General features: G+C 47.4%; 1 protein-coding gene across 5 annotated transcripts in view; it reads left to right on the plus strand.

Annotated features, from left to right (window-relative positions):
• ULK1 (unc-51 like autophagy activating kinase 1) overlaps positions 1 to 11912 on the plus strand; it is a 76454-nt gene extending 64542 nt beyond the window's left edge. For all 5 annotated transcript variants that reach the window (XM_068208717.1, XM_068208714.1, XM_068208716.1 and 2 more), the window contains 6 exons: positions 1957 to 2144; positions 4731 to 4909; positions 5040 to 5158; positions 6735 to 6892; positions 7103 to 7238; positions 9085 to 11912. In XM_068208717.1, coding sequence (XP_068064818.1) covers positions 1957 to 2144; positions 4731 to 4909; positions 5040 to 5158; positions 6735 to 6892; positions 7103 to 7238; positions 9085 to 9140 — 836 coding nt within the window. In that variant the 3' untranslated portion in view covers positions 9141 to 11912. The remainder of the gene's footprint in view (positions 1 to 1956; positions 2145 to 4730; positions 4910 to 5039; positions 5159 to 6734; positions 6893 to 7102; positions 7239 to 9084) is intronic.
• Positions 11913 to 12760: the final 848 nt, after the last annotated feature.

Genomic DNA, 12760 nt, shown 5'->3' on the forward strand with positions numbered 1-12760 from the left:
CAGTGCTCTGGCCTTGTCAGCCAGCAGTTGAGGCTGTGGTGATTGGCCCTTTTGGGATAGAGTGTCTGGGAGTTGGAGTCTACGTTCAGTTTAAGAAAATATTTGGACACATTTTGATTTGCATATTTGGCTTGTTTGTTTTCTTGTCTTGGCTGTTCCTCATCTGAATGTACTTGACCTTGTTCTCAATTACTGCAGGGAAAGTTTGGATGTGACCATGAATAAGCTGCTTGACTGGGATGGGGGTACATGTGGACTTGGTTCCTGTTTATAACTTGCATTTCCGTCCTAACTAAAACCACTCATGTCTTTGATTGCCTGGCAGATTGGAACCACAATTCTTTCTTTGTCTCATTTATTTGGAGAGTGAGCTTTAAGACTTCTGAAAACTGTGTGAGGTGCCTGTAGCACAGTGGGGTTACTGTCCTGGCTACAGCCTCCAGCTGCTGCTGCAATGTGATGGACACAGGATTCAGACTTCCTGTGTTGCTTTTCAGGGATAATAGCAATCTGGAAGCAGATCCAAGCACCAGATTTTAGCAGGTTGATACTCAGGTGTTCAAGGGTCTGCCCAACAGTCAGGATGTCAGATGGGAGGCCTGGAATAGGAGGCTGTTGAAAGTGAACCCACAGCACACACACGGTGTTAGGTCAGGGTGACCAAAGCAGTGATGCAGGACAAGCTTTGTTTATTAGGCCAGTGTAGGAACTCCTAATGTTATAGTTAATGCACAAAGTTAATGGTGGAAAGGGGAGATTTGCAAGCTGAAACATTTCACCCCAAGTGCTTGCACAAGCCATGAGTAAGGACAGTACTAAAGGCAGAGCCTTTCTGTGAATCATCCTGACAATTTCTGCAAACAGCCTCTTGGAATTACAGGGCAACCCGAATGTGATGTTGTAGGTCCTCTCTCTTGTCTCTGAGGGAACTGGAAATATTCTGCCTGTCTTTGAGGATCCACTTGGCTTTGAAGCATTGCTGCCAACATGGAGAAAGCTTTTGGGAGGAAAAGAGGCTGTGTGTCTCTCTGCAGATCAGTTGTGCATTATTATATTGCTGAACCTTTTGAAGGCAGGGTAGGGCAGTAAATTAAACCTGTGGTTAGAAGACAAACATCTTCCTCCAAAGGACCAGTGAGAGTGGTGAATACCACCTGGGTAGAGTTAGCAGAGTGTTGGAGCTGGCATCGGCATCCCCCGTCAGACAGAATGTTTTCCTCCGTGGCAGTGTGCCAGGGGTGGGAAAGCCTCTGGAAGTGGTGGTTGTATTGTGAGACAAAATCTCCTTTTGTGCTTCTAGGGTGGATTCAGTGGTCAAGAAGGGGAAAAGCTGATGGTGAGGGAATTGTCTGATCTACACCATACCTACAGGGTCTCCAGACCCTGGGGTTAGGGTCTTGACTCGGCTGGTCACTCATTCTCTGTCCAGCCTCTTATTTATAAAGAGGGGAAAGCAAAAGTACAGGGCATTTAATGAAAACTCTCCTGGCTTGCATACAAGGTGTTCTAGAACCATCACTGACCAGAGTGCTCATTCAGTGACAGTAACAGCAAAAAGGCAGGGAGCCAGGGTTCAAACTGTGCTGCTCCGTGGTGGGGAAGTTGGCTGTGACAGTGTGTGATAAAGATCAGCCCAAGATATTGTGTCAGGATTCAAAAAAGGTTTAGCCAAAAAAAAGGGGAAAATAATTTCTTCTGAATTGTCTCCATAAATGATCATCGCTCTTAAATCTGCTTGAACTTGTCAGCTGGTCTGCCTGAGTCACTGAGGAGCTTATGGTGGGGAGTGGTTGTTCTGCATCCAGAGTCCTTGCATCTTCCTCCAAGTACCTCTTGCTGGCTCCTGTCAGATCCAGGATCCTGAATCCTACAGAATTCTCTCTTCTGCATGAGGAATGTCTACCTGACCTGCTATTAATACCTTCAGTTAATTCCTTTGCCTGTTTTTCTTCACAGTGGGGTCTTCCAGCTCTCTCAGTTCTGGAGGCTCCTTCAGTGGGAGGCACTTGGCAGTGGGAGCTGCTGGGGAGGCTCTGGAGGGCCCCTCGAGTCTCCGGTACACTTTTGCTGATCCCATCACTGCCAACCTGGAAGGTGTTGTTACATTTGAGGCACCAGAGCTGCCCGAAGAGACGCTCATGGAGGTGGGTATGGTGGGTATGGGGCAAAGGACAGGGGAATAAAAGTAAAGCAAATCCATGCTTTGCTTCCAAAGGTGGAGCAAACAATACAGCAAGTTCCAAGAGAGCAAGGCCAGTGAAGTGTTCAGAAAGCCCAGGACATATTTAGCACCAAGCCCTTTAGTTGATGTAGCAGCCCATGACTGGGGTTAAAATTCCCCATTCCCAAAGTTGAAATTGCAGCTTGGAAGATCAGTTATCCAATGCATTCTGTATTAAGGGCCTCTGAAGCCAGCCTGCCTGCTTTGGGGCTCTCCTTTTTTAAAAATCTCAGCATTAGTACTGGCTGACTGAGAACATGAGTAGCTCAGTGTGTCAGGTGCCTGCCTGGTGCACCTGGGGAGTCAGCAGTGATACGGTCTGAGCTGAAAGGATCTGAAAACAAAGTAAACCTGACACTTCTGTTCCTGCTGGGGGCAGGGGGGACGCCGTGTTCTGCACCAGAAGAACTGAACCAGATTGTAGAGCTGAAAGGCTGCCAGGCTCCCCTTCTCTGCAGGCTGAATCAGAGAAAATGCTGTTATAGCTGAGTTATATTTGAAATGTAGGTCAGGCTGCCCATTTGTAGTGGAGGTGGGAGGCAGATTCAGTCACGCTTTTGGCTCTACTTGTGATATCTCCTTGGGCTGTCTGGGACTGGAGAAGGCTCTTTGTTTCTGACACTTGCTGGTGTTGCCGAAAACCCCAAGATACCAAGAGAGATATGCACATATTGTTTTAAGGATGTGGGTTTGCCCTTCTACTTCAGATTTTGTTGAGCTCATTTTTTCTGTCAGTTCTGCAATGGATTGCATTTGTTGGCTTCATTACCTGTAAAGCCACAAGGCAAAGGCTTCCAGCAGTGATGTGATCACAATAGCAGTCAGTTTAACTGAGCATCCTACCTGGGTGAGGTGACAGAAGTCTGGGGCCTTGCCAGCTGCCACCACTTCAGATGCTGGTCTGAAGAGAAGTGTCCTAAGGAGGTATCAGTTGATCTTGGAATAGCACTCAGCTACTCTGGCTGTAATGAGTCATTTGGCTTCAGCTGTCATTTCTGCTGAGCACAGTAATCTGCTTGCATGTCACAAAACCTTTACAGCAGATTTCAAGACCCTTTTGTGCTCTGTTGAGTTGGCCAGAATGCAGACCTGGCAGGTTTTCTGGTTTCTGCTCATCTTTCAGGATGCTGAAGGCTCACTGCTTAGGTGCTCTTGTTTATCTTGAGCAGTGCTGTTGCATTCGGATGGGTGGTTCTTGTCTTTTGTGAAAGGTTCTTTAGATGCAGACAAGGCATACTGGAGGTTGGGGTTTAGTTGCTTTTACAGTGCTCTAAAAACACAATACAGAGATGGCTACAGAAGACTTGTGATGGCAAATGAGGTCATAAATGCCAGCACAGTTAACAGAAGCTGACTGTAGGCAGAGGAAGGACTGACGGTCTGTGGGTTAGAGATAAGAGGCTGAGACCTGCAAGATCTCAGTAGTTTCCTGCTCTGCCACAAACTTCTTGTATGACTTGGTAATTACTTAATCTCCAAGTTCCTCCTCTGCTTTTAAAGAAAATTGAGGAAGATGGAGATAACACTTCCTCACCATACTGGACTGTCCAGGTAGCAAGGTGGTGGGAGGGAGAGATTCATGTTCCAGATAGTCAAAGCTGCCTGAGCAGCCCAGTGCCTGAGCCAGTGAAGGAAAGAAAGCAGCTCTAAGATATTGAGCATGGGAGTTTCATGGTAAATTCATGTAGGAAACATCCTTACCCTGTTTGAGAGAAGTGAGCCAGTGAATCTTTGAAGACCAGGTTACCCACGTCTCAACAGAGTACAATGAAGTTGGCGTCTGACACAAGCAGCAATTCACTTTGCAGACCCCACAGGCATTCAGTTTTTCCACAAATACTAACTTCCCAGAACTGTTTGCAGTGACTTAAGCAATGCAGCTTCCCAGAAATGGGATAATCCCCTTTGATCTGTAACAGCTGAGGAAAAACTACTCTGAAATGACCACAGCATTTGGTGTGAGCACTTCCCTTGCCAGCTGGGCAGGAGTTGCAGATAAAAGGTTGTCCTTTCTGTCTCCTCAAAGAACTTCACCCAAAGCTCACTGCACTGAACTGGGAGGGAATGGAGGCTGGGATGTAGGGTGAGAGACACTTCATTAGCAGTTTTTTTGGTGTAGGAGTTTTCACTCTCATGAAATCCACACTGGCATTGCTGTAGCGGGAACAAGAGCTGGGCTTATGGTGCAGATGGTCTCTCCCCCTTCCTGGCTGACTTCTGAAAGAATCCCACAGAGCTGGGATGCTCCTTGGGAAGGGAGCTTGTAATTTTAGAGAAAGCCTCACCAGCTTCTCCAGGGAGCTGTCTAGAAATTTCTATCCTGGGACTGTTGTTTGCTGCTGTTACTGTGGAAGAGGAACCGGTGCAGGCTCCAAGCTGAGTTTGGTCCAAAGCAGAGGTGCAAGGGGGTCTGGGGGTGAAGTGTTGTTTCTGTGAGCTGGAGTGGGTTGCTGGCACAGCTCAGGTGAGCAGCTTTCCCTGTAACCCCCCCTTGGCATCCCTTCAACAGCAAGAGCACACGGACATCCTGCGCAGCCTGCGCTTCACGCTGGCCTTCGTGCACTACGTGATGGAAATCGCTGCTCTGAAGGGCAGCTCCAGTGACATGAGCAGCTCGGTGACATCTGAGTACCAGCTCCAGGAGAGCGTGGTGGCCGACCAGATCAGCCTCCTGAGCCGGGAGTGGAGGTAAGGACTGGCAGAGCTGCTTCTCTCCCAGGGCTTCTGTCGTTGCCTCCCATCCCACACATCCTTGTGTCCCCACAGTGCTTGGGGACACGGAGCTGCTGTCACACTGATCTGTCTGCTTTCTTTGCAGCTATGCAGAGCAGCTCGTGCTGTACCTGAAAGTGGCAGAACTTCTGTCCTCAGGGCTGCAGATGGCCATAGAGCAGATCAAAGCTGGCAAGCTGTGCCTCTCCTCCACGGTCAAGCAAAGTAAGGGGCTGCTGCACTCATGGGGCAAAGGGCTCACCTGGAATGGATCTATTAAAAGTGTCACAGAGGGTATGGAGGGGGTGGAGTGAGTGTGAACTCCACCAGGGTGGTGGGGGCTCATTTGTGATTGTCCCCTCGTGCAGCTGGATCTTTATTCATGCTGAGCATGTTCCTCTCTTCATGTTGAAATTGTGTCTCAGAGCTATTGGCATGCTCCTGTGGGACTCTTCAGCACTAATTGTAAAGGGGGATGTATCTTAGCTGATTCATTGTATGTCTTTCTCTTAGGTGCTAATGTGTACTTGATATAAGCTCAGCTTAATTACACAGTGCATGTCCTAGGAAGTGCATACTCAGCAAATAGAGACTTGTCCTGGCAGTGATGATTTTTCAAGTGAAACAAAAACACAGGAAGTGAAGTACTGGTAATGCCAGAGTCACTTCTTTGCTGGTGTTACAGCTTTACATTTGCATCTGACTGACTGTGGTGAGAGCTGGCTGTGAGTCAGTGATTAGAAAAAAATAATTTTTAAACTCCCATTGTAATATTACTGAGGGAGCTTTTGGAAGCACTTGAAATACTTGACCCACCAGCCACCTACCCCAAGAGCTTTGTCTTTGCAAGTGTTTGTGCTGCCTCAGATGAGATGTAAAAAAATGGAAGTTAAATAGGAATTGAACACATATGTTGTAGCAGGCAGTGTGGAGCAAAATACATCAGATTTAGCTACACATCTTCCACAAGCTCAGGCTAACAGGAAAGTTGTCATAACCCAAATAATCTCTGCTTTTTAGAGCAGATTGCAGCTTCTAGATTTGTAGTGTTGTTTCTCCTTCAGTGAGTGGGAATTGGGCAAGGCTGGCTTGTCTTTGTTTCATGCAGCGTGGGGATTTTCAAATGTGTGTGTAGGAGTTAGTACTCGTCAGATGTTGGTGGGAGTTTGTGTTCAGTACTCTGTGTAGATCATGTCATGTAGCTAGGGAGACAGCCTGTGGCATCCCTTGCAGATATGGATTGTTATTTAATCACTCAGAGTCGTATCTGATTCCTGATTCCTTGTTGCATAACCTTCCTGCTTCAGGAGAGGAGGTGGCCTTTCACAGGTATCTGTGTCCTTTCTTAGTGGGACAGCAGAGTCCCAGGAGAGATTCCCTTGCGTAGTCAGTGCTGCTGATCCACACTCCAAAAGCTCCCACGTGTGAGCCATGCACCCCTTCACAGCATGTCATCACCCATCAAGCAGCAGAAGCTCTGTATCTGCTGCTGGTGTGTGAGACATCCTGTACAGAGCAAACTGCTCCTGCCTTGTGACTGCCGAGGGAAGCAAAAATAGACCCAGCCTCAGGTGAACCAGACTTGTGTAGGAGTTGCCATGTGCAGGCTTATAACTGGTGAAGGTGACAGAGGAAAGGGAAGAGACCCTCTTGGTGCAGGGCTTTCCTGCCAGTCTCTTTAACAAAACCCCATTGTCTCCAGGTTAGTCCTTTGGGATCCTGCACATGGGGATGGGGAGGCACATGGAGAATTATGAGTAAAAACCATTTCTTTCTAAAATATTTCTTTCTTTTACTGTAGTTGTGAAGAAGCTAAATGAGCTTTACAAATCCAGTGTATCCTCCTGCCACTGCCTCAACATGAGACTGCAGAGGTTCTTCTTGGACAAACAGAAGCTCATGGATCGGATCAACAGCATCACTGCAGAGAAGCTCATCTTCAGCTACGCTGTGCAAATGGTAAAACCCTCGCAGTGCCTGGGACTGGGGCTAGCACAGAGCAGTGTTGGGCATTAATGGTTCCTGCTGGTGGCTTTAGCAGGTGCTTCTCCTCATGATGCTCCCCTCTGGAGGCTGGGCAAGGGGGGTGACCATGCAGCTGAGGGACTGTGCTGGGAAAGCTGGATTTGCTCTGGGAGTAAGCTCTTGACCCTGGATTGCTGCCCTCAGGTGCAGTCTGCAGCCCTGGATGAGATGTTCCACCACAGAGAGGACTGTGCACAGAGGTACCACAAGGCTCTGCTGCTAATGGAGGGGCTCCTGAACATCATCACTGAACAGGGGGACATAGAAAACATCAGTAAATGTGAGTATTAGGTGACTTCTTGTTATTTCCCCAACTAAAACATGTGGGCTTTTTAGCTGCATGGATCAGAAATTTCAGCTCCCAGCACCATTTTTTTTTCCTTTGGCTACATCTTGGTGGACATTGCAGAGCTCTTTTGGCTTGTTACAGCTCCTCGCAGCCTGGTCTCCTGCTTTTCCAACAGAAAAACTGTTAGAAATGCAGCTCCCTGTTCTGAGCCACATATTGACAGCTTCCCATGCAGAGCAGTAGCCAGCACTTTGTTGGAACTTTAGATGTGTGAAAGAAGTCACTGAAGGAAGTGGTTTGGCAGCAGCAGGGGCCTGGGGTTGGTTTCCAGTCAGAACCATCCCTCTGCACAGAGCTCTTGGGAAGGTGAGCCTGCAGTGGCTGCAGGGCAGAGATGGCTGCTCAGCACAGCAAGGGCTCGTTCCAGCACTTCTCTGAACCAGAACTGCTCGCCTGCCTGGTTCCCCAGCCCCGAGCCTGGCTGGGAAGGCAGCAGACACAACTCAGCAAGTGCTTGCTGTAGCAGTGAAAGCTGAGCTCTGACCTGTGTGCTGTCCTTGGGCCTCCTCTCCCAGGGAGTCTGCTGCTCTGAGGTGTCCCCTCTCCAGTGCTCTCCCTGTCCCCTGAGGGGTGTTACTCTCCATCTGGAGGGGGAAGGACTGACTCACTGCTCTGAGCACACTTTCCCTTCCCTTAGGGCTGGGGTTTAATCACCTCTGTCACCTCTCGCTGCAGGTGGTGGGAAGAGGGGACGGGGAATAACCATCATCTGTAGGAGCAGCTTGGCTTGGCCTGGGCTCTGCTCCACCACAGCCATCCCAGCCCACCTGCAGCAGTGCCAGCAGTGTCCCTGTGGCCACAGCTGGCACACCATGTGCCTGTCCTCTCTGCTGGCCCCACTGCCTGCCTCAGGCCAGCATCCAGAGCACTGGACAGCTCTAGTATTCCATGGAGGCAGAGCCCTCGGATAGGTAACGAGAGGATCTGGCTCCCAGGCAATCAGTCAGTTAATTATCACCAACTTTCACAGCTGACAGGAGGCTCACTGGAGGAGGAGAAAGGGAAATGGTCAGGTGGTGTGTGGTACTGGAGGTCTAAGTGAATAGGGAATGCTAAGTAGTTTCTGTTGTACTGTTTCTTGCCAAACCTAGATCCCATCTTTTGATCCAGAGGTACAGTTAATGCATGTAATAGATTTCTTTTCCCAGTTGTTGTCCTGGTATTGCAAGTTCCAGCTTCCTGATTGAGCTATTCTCTGACAGGCAGTAGTGGGTGTGTGTTTCACTTTAGATCTCAGGTCTATGATTACATATTTCTGAAAAGTAAAATGATGAGCCTAGAAATACAGCAAGTATTCCTGTGAGAGGCATGAGTTCTACCAAACATTTAGCTTTTGAAAGATTCTTGGGCTCAGGTGATGAGAACCTGGTGCTGATGATGCTGGATGGGCTCTCCCAGTGTAAGCCATGGCAAATGGCACTGGAGTCCCCGAGCCATTCTGCCTGCTGGCAAAAGCTGCTCCAATAACTGGAAGTGAATAAATTCTTCCTCGAGGATGGTCTTTGTAAAATCTTGATATGTCTGTTAGCACTGCTGCCTCCCAGCTTTCACTGTCAGATCTCTGACTGTTCAACCCTCTGACCTGTCCCTTCCCAGCAGGGTGTTTCTGGTCAGGTCTTCACTGGCCCCATCAGTACCTGGTAGTGATTCTCAAAGTTCTGCTTAGATTTGTTGAAATTCTACTGTATGTTTTCGCTTTTTTGTTAAGTCTCCAGTGGTGGTCTTTACATTGGCAGGAAAATGAGAAGCTGATGGCTTGTGCTGTTTTTTTCCCCAGGTAAGCTGTGCATCGAGCGCAGGCTGTCGGCTCTGCTGTCGGGGTTCTGTGCCTGATTCCAGTGGTGTTGTCCTTCACACACCTCACCCCAGCTGATTGCTTTGTCCCCAGCAGCCCGTGCTGTGGTGGGAAACCACTCTGGCAGTAGGACACCTGCAGGATGGACTGCTCGCTGTTCTGTTTTTGGACGTTTTGGGAAGTTGTTCCACAGACTCAGATTCCTTTGTGGGGACGTGTGACTGCAGCAAGCACAAATATTTCCCTGCCCAAAGGCCCGGGTGAAGACATAGCTGATGTGGAAAGGTCTCCCTCGTTGTCAGAGGGGGTGAAGGATAAAAGTCTGCTTCTTCCCAGCACTTTGAAGGATAAGACTGCTGCCTATCCCTCTTGCTTAAGAACAGGGTATTCCAGTGCTGTGTCCATTGCAGGCAATGGATGTGCTGAAACTGCTGGCTTCAGTTGATGTCCGAGTGTGTCATTCAGACATAAAGGCCAGTCTGTGTACTTTCCCCTTCCCAGCTGAGAGCCAGGCATCTTCAAGCTCCCTGGCAACTGGAGGCTCCCCTCCACTCTCTCCTTTGTCCTTTCTCCTTGTGTTTATGCCTTGGAGTGCTTGGAGAGGAGGGAGTTGGCGTTGTGAAGTAGCTCCCACCTCAACAGACTCGCTGAGTGAGGCGCAGGATGTGCGGCTGCTGGGAAGCTTGGAAATCTCATGGCTGCTGTGTGGGCTCCCTGTCTGCCTGCCTGGATGGGCAAACAACGCAGGGAAACGGGCTGTGCAGGAAACGGGAGGGCGACAGAAAACGTCACACTCCTGTGTTCGTAAGAAGCCAAAATGAATCCGTTCCTCCCTTGGTCCCCTGGCTCAGTGGGATCAGTGTGAAAGACTCGTGGCTGTTGAGCTCTCCTGTTGGCACGTACCTACCCGGAGGAAGCACTAGCACTGTCCTGCTTTCAGCTGTTGGCTCAATAACCCCTTCCCTGGAGCCCCCCAAACTGAAAACACTAGCTTTGTGAATCAAAGGAGCACTTTACACACTATGGGAACTTTGAGAAGTTGACTTTGCATCACACAACAACCCAGGAACATCACGACTGTTAGGAATGCTGTTCTTTTTATTCCTTTCCTTGCTTCCTGGTTATTTTATTGCACTACGTGTGTGCGTATATTAATATGTATTCCTAAGAGTGAATATATATTGATATTGATATGGTTTGTGTGTAACTGTACGTATTTAACTGTACTGTATCTCGTGAGTGTGAGGCAAAGAGCACTGCAGAGTCTGTGCTGTTCCTCCTCCACACCAGGCAAAGCTGACTTGCAGTCTGGCAGTACCAAGATTTGTTTTTTATTTAAATGTTCTTTTAAGGACAGTCATTACAAAGCTCCATGCTTTTTAAGAGCTGAAGAACAGGCGTTAGGATCCCACACACTTGGAAACGCATTTTTAAAGAAGTGTTATTTGCTGCTTTGTTTTTTGTTTGTAGGGTTTTTGGGTTTTTTTTATAAAGAAATCCCATAGCGTTCAGTTCTATGTTCAGCATTTCTTTCAAGGAGACTCTGTAGCCAAATGCGACTGCGGGTGCGAGTGGCTGGAGATCTGGATGAGGCTTCGGGTGCTGTGAGCATGAGTGTGAGAGGGGAGCTGCCTGCCTTCCATCTGTCTGTGAGAGCATGAGTGTGACGTTCCAGAGTCGTGGCAGTATTGTGGTAGCACTGGGCAGAAAAGCATCTTTGAAAGCAACTTGAAACCTCAGGCTTAGTTTTTGGGGATCTAAAAATATTTTGCACACGGTGGTTAAGTCCTCATTGCTTTTTTTTCCTCTCAAGATTGGCACGTTCAGTGTGATACTTTACAAGAATTTCAGGAGCAACTTCATGGGCTTTGGACCTGGCACCACATTTGGCAACAACGGGTGTTTCTGTTCACAGAGCAGAAGTGCCAATCAAGAAATTTAAAAATGTTTCCAATTTTCCTGACCAGGGAAGCTTTAGTGTAGCTTTCACAAATGCTTCAGTATTTGGCTCACAGTTTGCTGCTTCTGTGGCCATTTGTGCTTGTGCCTGGAAAAAAAAGGAGAAAAAAAAAAAGACAAAAACAACCAACCCCCGCCGCCTGTTGTGGACAGCAATGCCGAGGAGACCCAGACTGCTTCTGAAAGGCTTTGGCCAGCTGTGCAAAGGGCTACGCTGCAGCACGGAAGCACCAAGCCAGGACTGACTCTGCAATACCAAGCCCTGCACCCCAGACCTCGGGCACAGCCCTGGGGCTCCTGCCCAGGAGAGGCCCAGCCCGGACCCACGTCTGCTGCCCCAGTGAGCCCTGTGTGTGGCAAGCTCAGCACTAACCTTCCAGCTGTACTTCATTACTTGAATGTATCAAAATCGTCCACATTCAATGTATACAAGTATATATTGCTCCAAAAAAAAAAGAAGAAAATGTGGTTTACAGACCTACAACTGATATATATGTATGTGTTTGTATATATACATGCAAGGCTGTGTGTGTGTGTATGTGTGTGCATGGGTAGAGATACACACACAAACACAAATGTGTGTATATATGGGTTTTTTTCTCTCAATACTTGAAACTTAGCCACTGTGCTTGAATTAAAAAAAAAAAAAAAACAACAAAAAATCCACACAAAATAACCCCAAAAGTAGGGGAAAAAAAAAAGAAAGGTGATTTATTTTGCCATCACTTTGGTGACTTTCTTTTTTATCTAACTGCATGTAGCGTGAAACCATCTTTTTTTGATGAAAAATATTTATTGCTTTGTAGACAATAAGGTATGCAAAAAAAAAGGAAAAAAAAAAAAAAAGAAAGCACCCCAAAAACCAACCCCCAACCGTTGCTGAAGTTGCTAGTGTAGTCCACCTGCTATTGTCATGGCTTTGTTGCTGTTGCAGCGTTTGTGTCTGGCGTCTTTAATAGATTTCAAGAAACCTCAGTCTAATTACACGTACCTTCAGGTTTGTGAGAGTGTATGATGATGTTCTTTATAAGGTAATGCTTGATACTTTGTCAACATTTTTTATTTGTGTTTTGTGTGACTTTTTTTTTTTGGCTTTAAATTGTACAACACCGATTTAAGACAATAAAATTGATTTGAAATTGTTAGTGGCCTGTTAGTGGTCCTTTATGATTCCAGTTCATGTGGCATCTGAGCAAGGCCTTTATAATGCGTGTGGTTCTACCAGCCTCAACTTTTGGGCAAAAAAAAGGGCTGTTTTCTGCCCCCTTACACAGCAGGTGAAGCTTGGGGCAGAAAAGCTACCTTTCCTGAATTCACATGAAGCCTGTGAATTTGGGAAAGTTGAAGCCAGCTGGGTGGGAGCTGTAATTCCTGGTTTCTCTGTCCATATTACCTGTCCTCTCCTCCTGCAGTGGTTAGGAACTGTCACAAGTTGATAGCAGACCCCTTCTCAGCCAGTCGGATGCTTAAAATTCCATTCATATTTCAGTATTTATAAGATTACATTGTCAGAATCAGCAAGCTTGCTGCTGAACAAAAAAGGGACTTGAAGTGTGATATCATGATAACATTTGGGTATTTTAAATTAAGATTAAATATTTTCCTGCTGTGTTTGTATGCAATGCAATTTTGTTTTTTGAACAGAGCAGGCACATGGCTTAGAATTCTCTTGCCCACATAGCTTTGCAAAAAGTCACTG

The sequence above is a fragment of the Anomalospiza imberbis genome, chromosome 18 (genome assembly GCF_031753505.1).
Source record: "Anomalospiza imberbis isolate Cuckoo-Finch-1a 21T00152 chromosome 18, ASM3175350v1, whole genome shotgun sequence".
NCBI classification, from domain to species: domain Eukaryota; kingdom Metazoa; phylum Chordata; class Aves; order Passeriformes; family Viduidae; genus Anomalospiza; species Anomalospiza imberbis.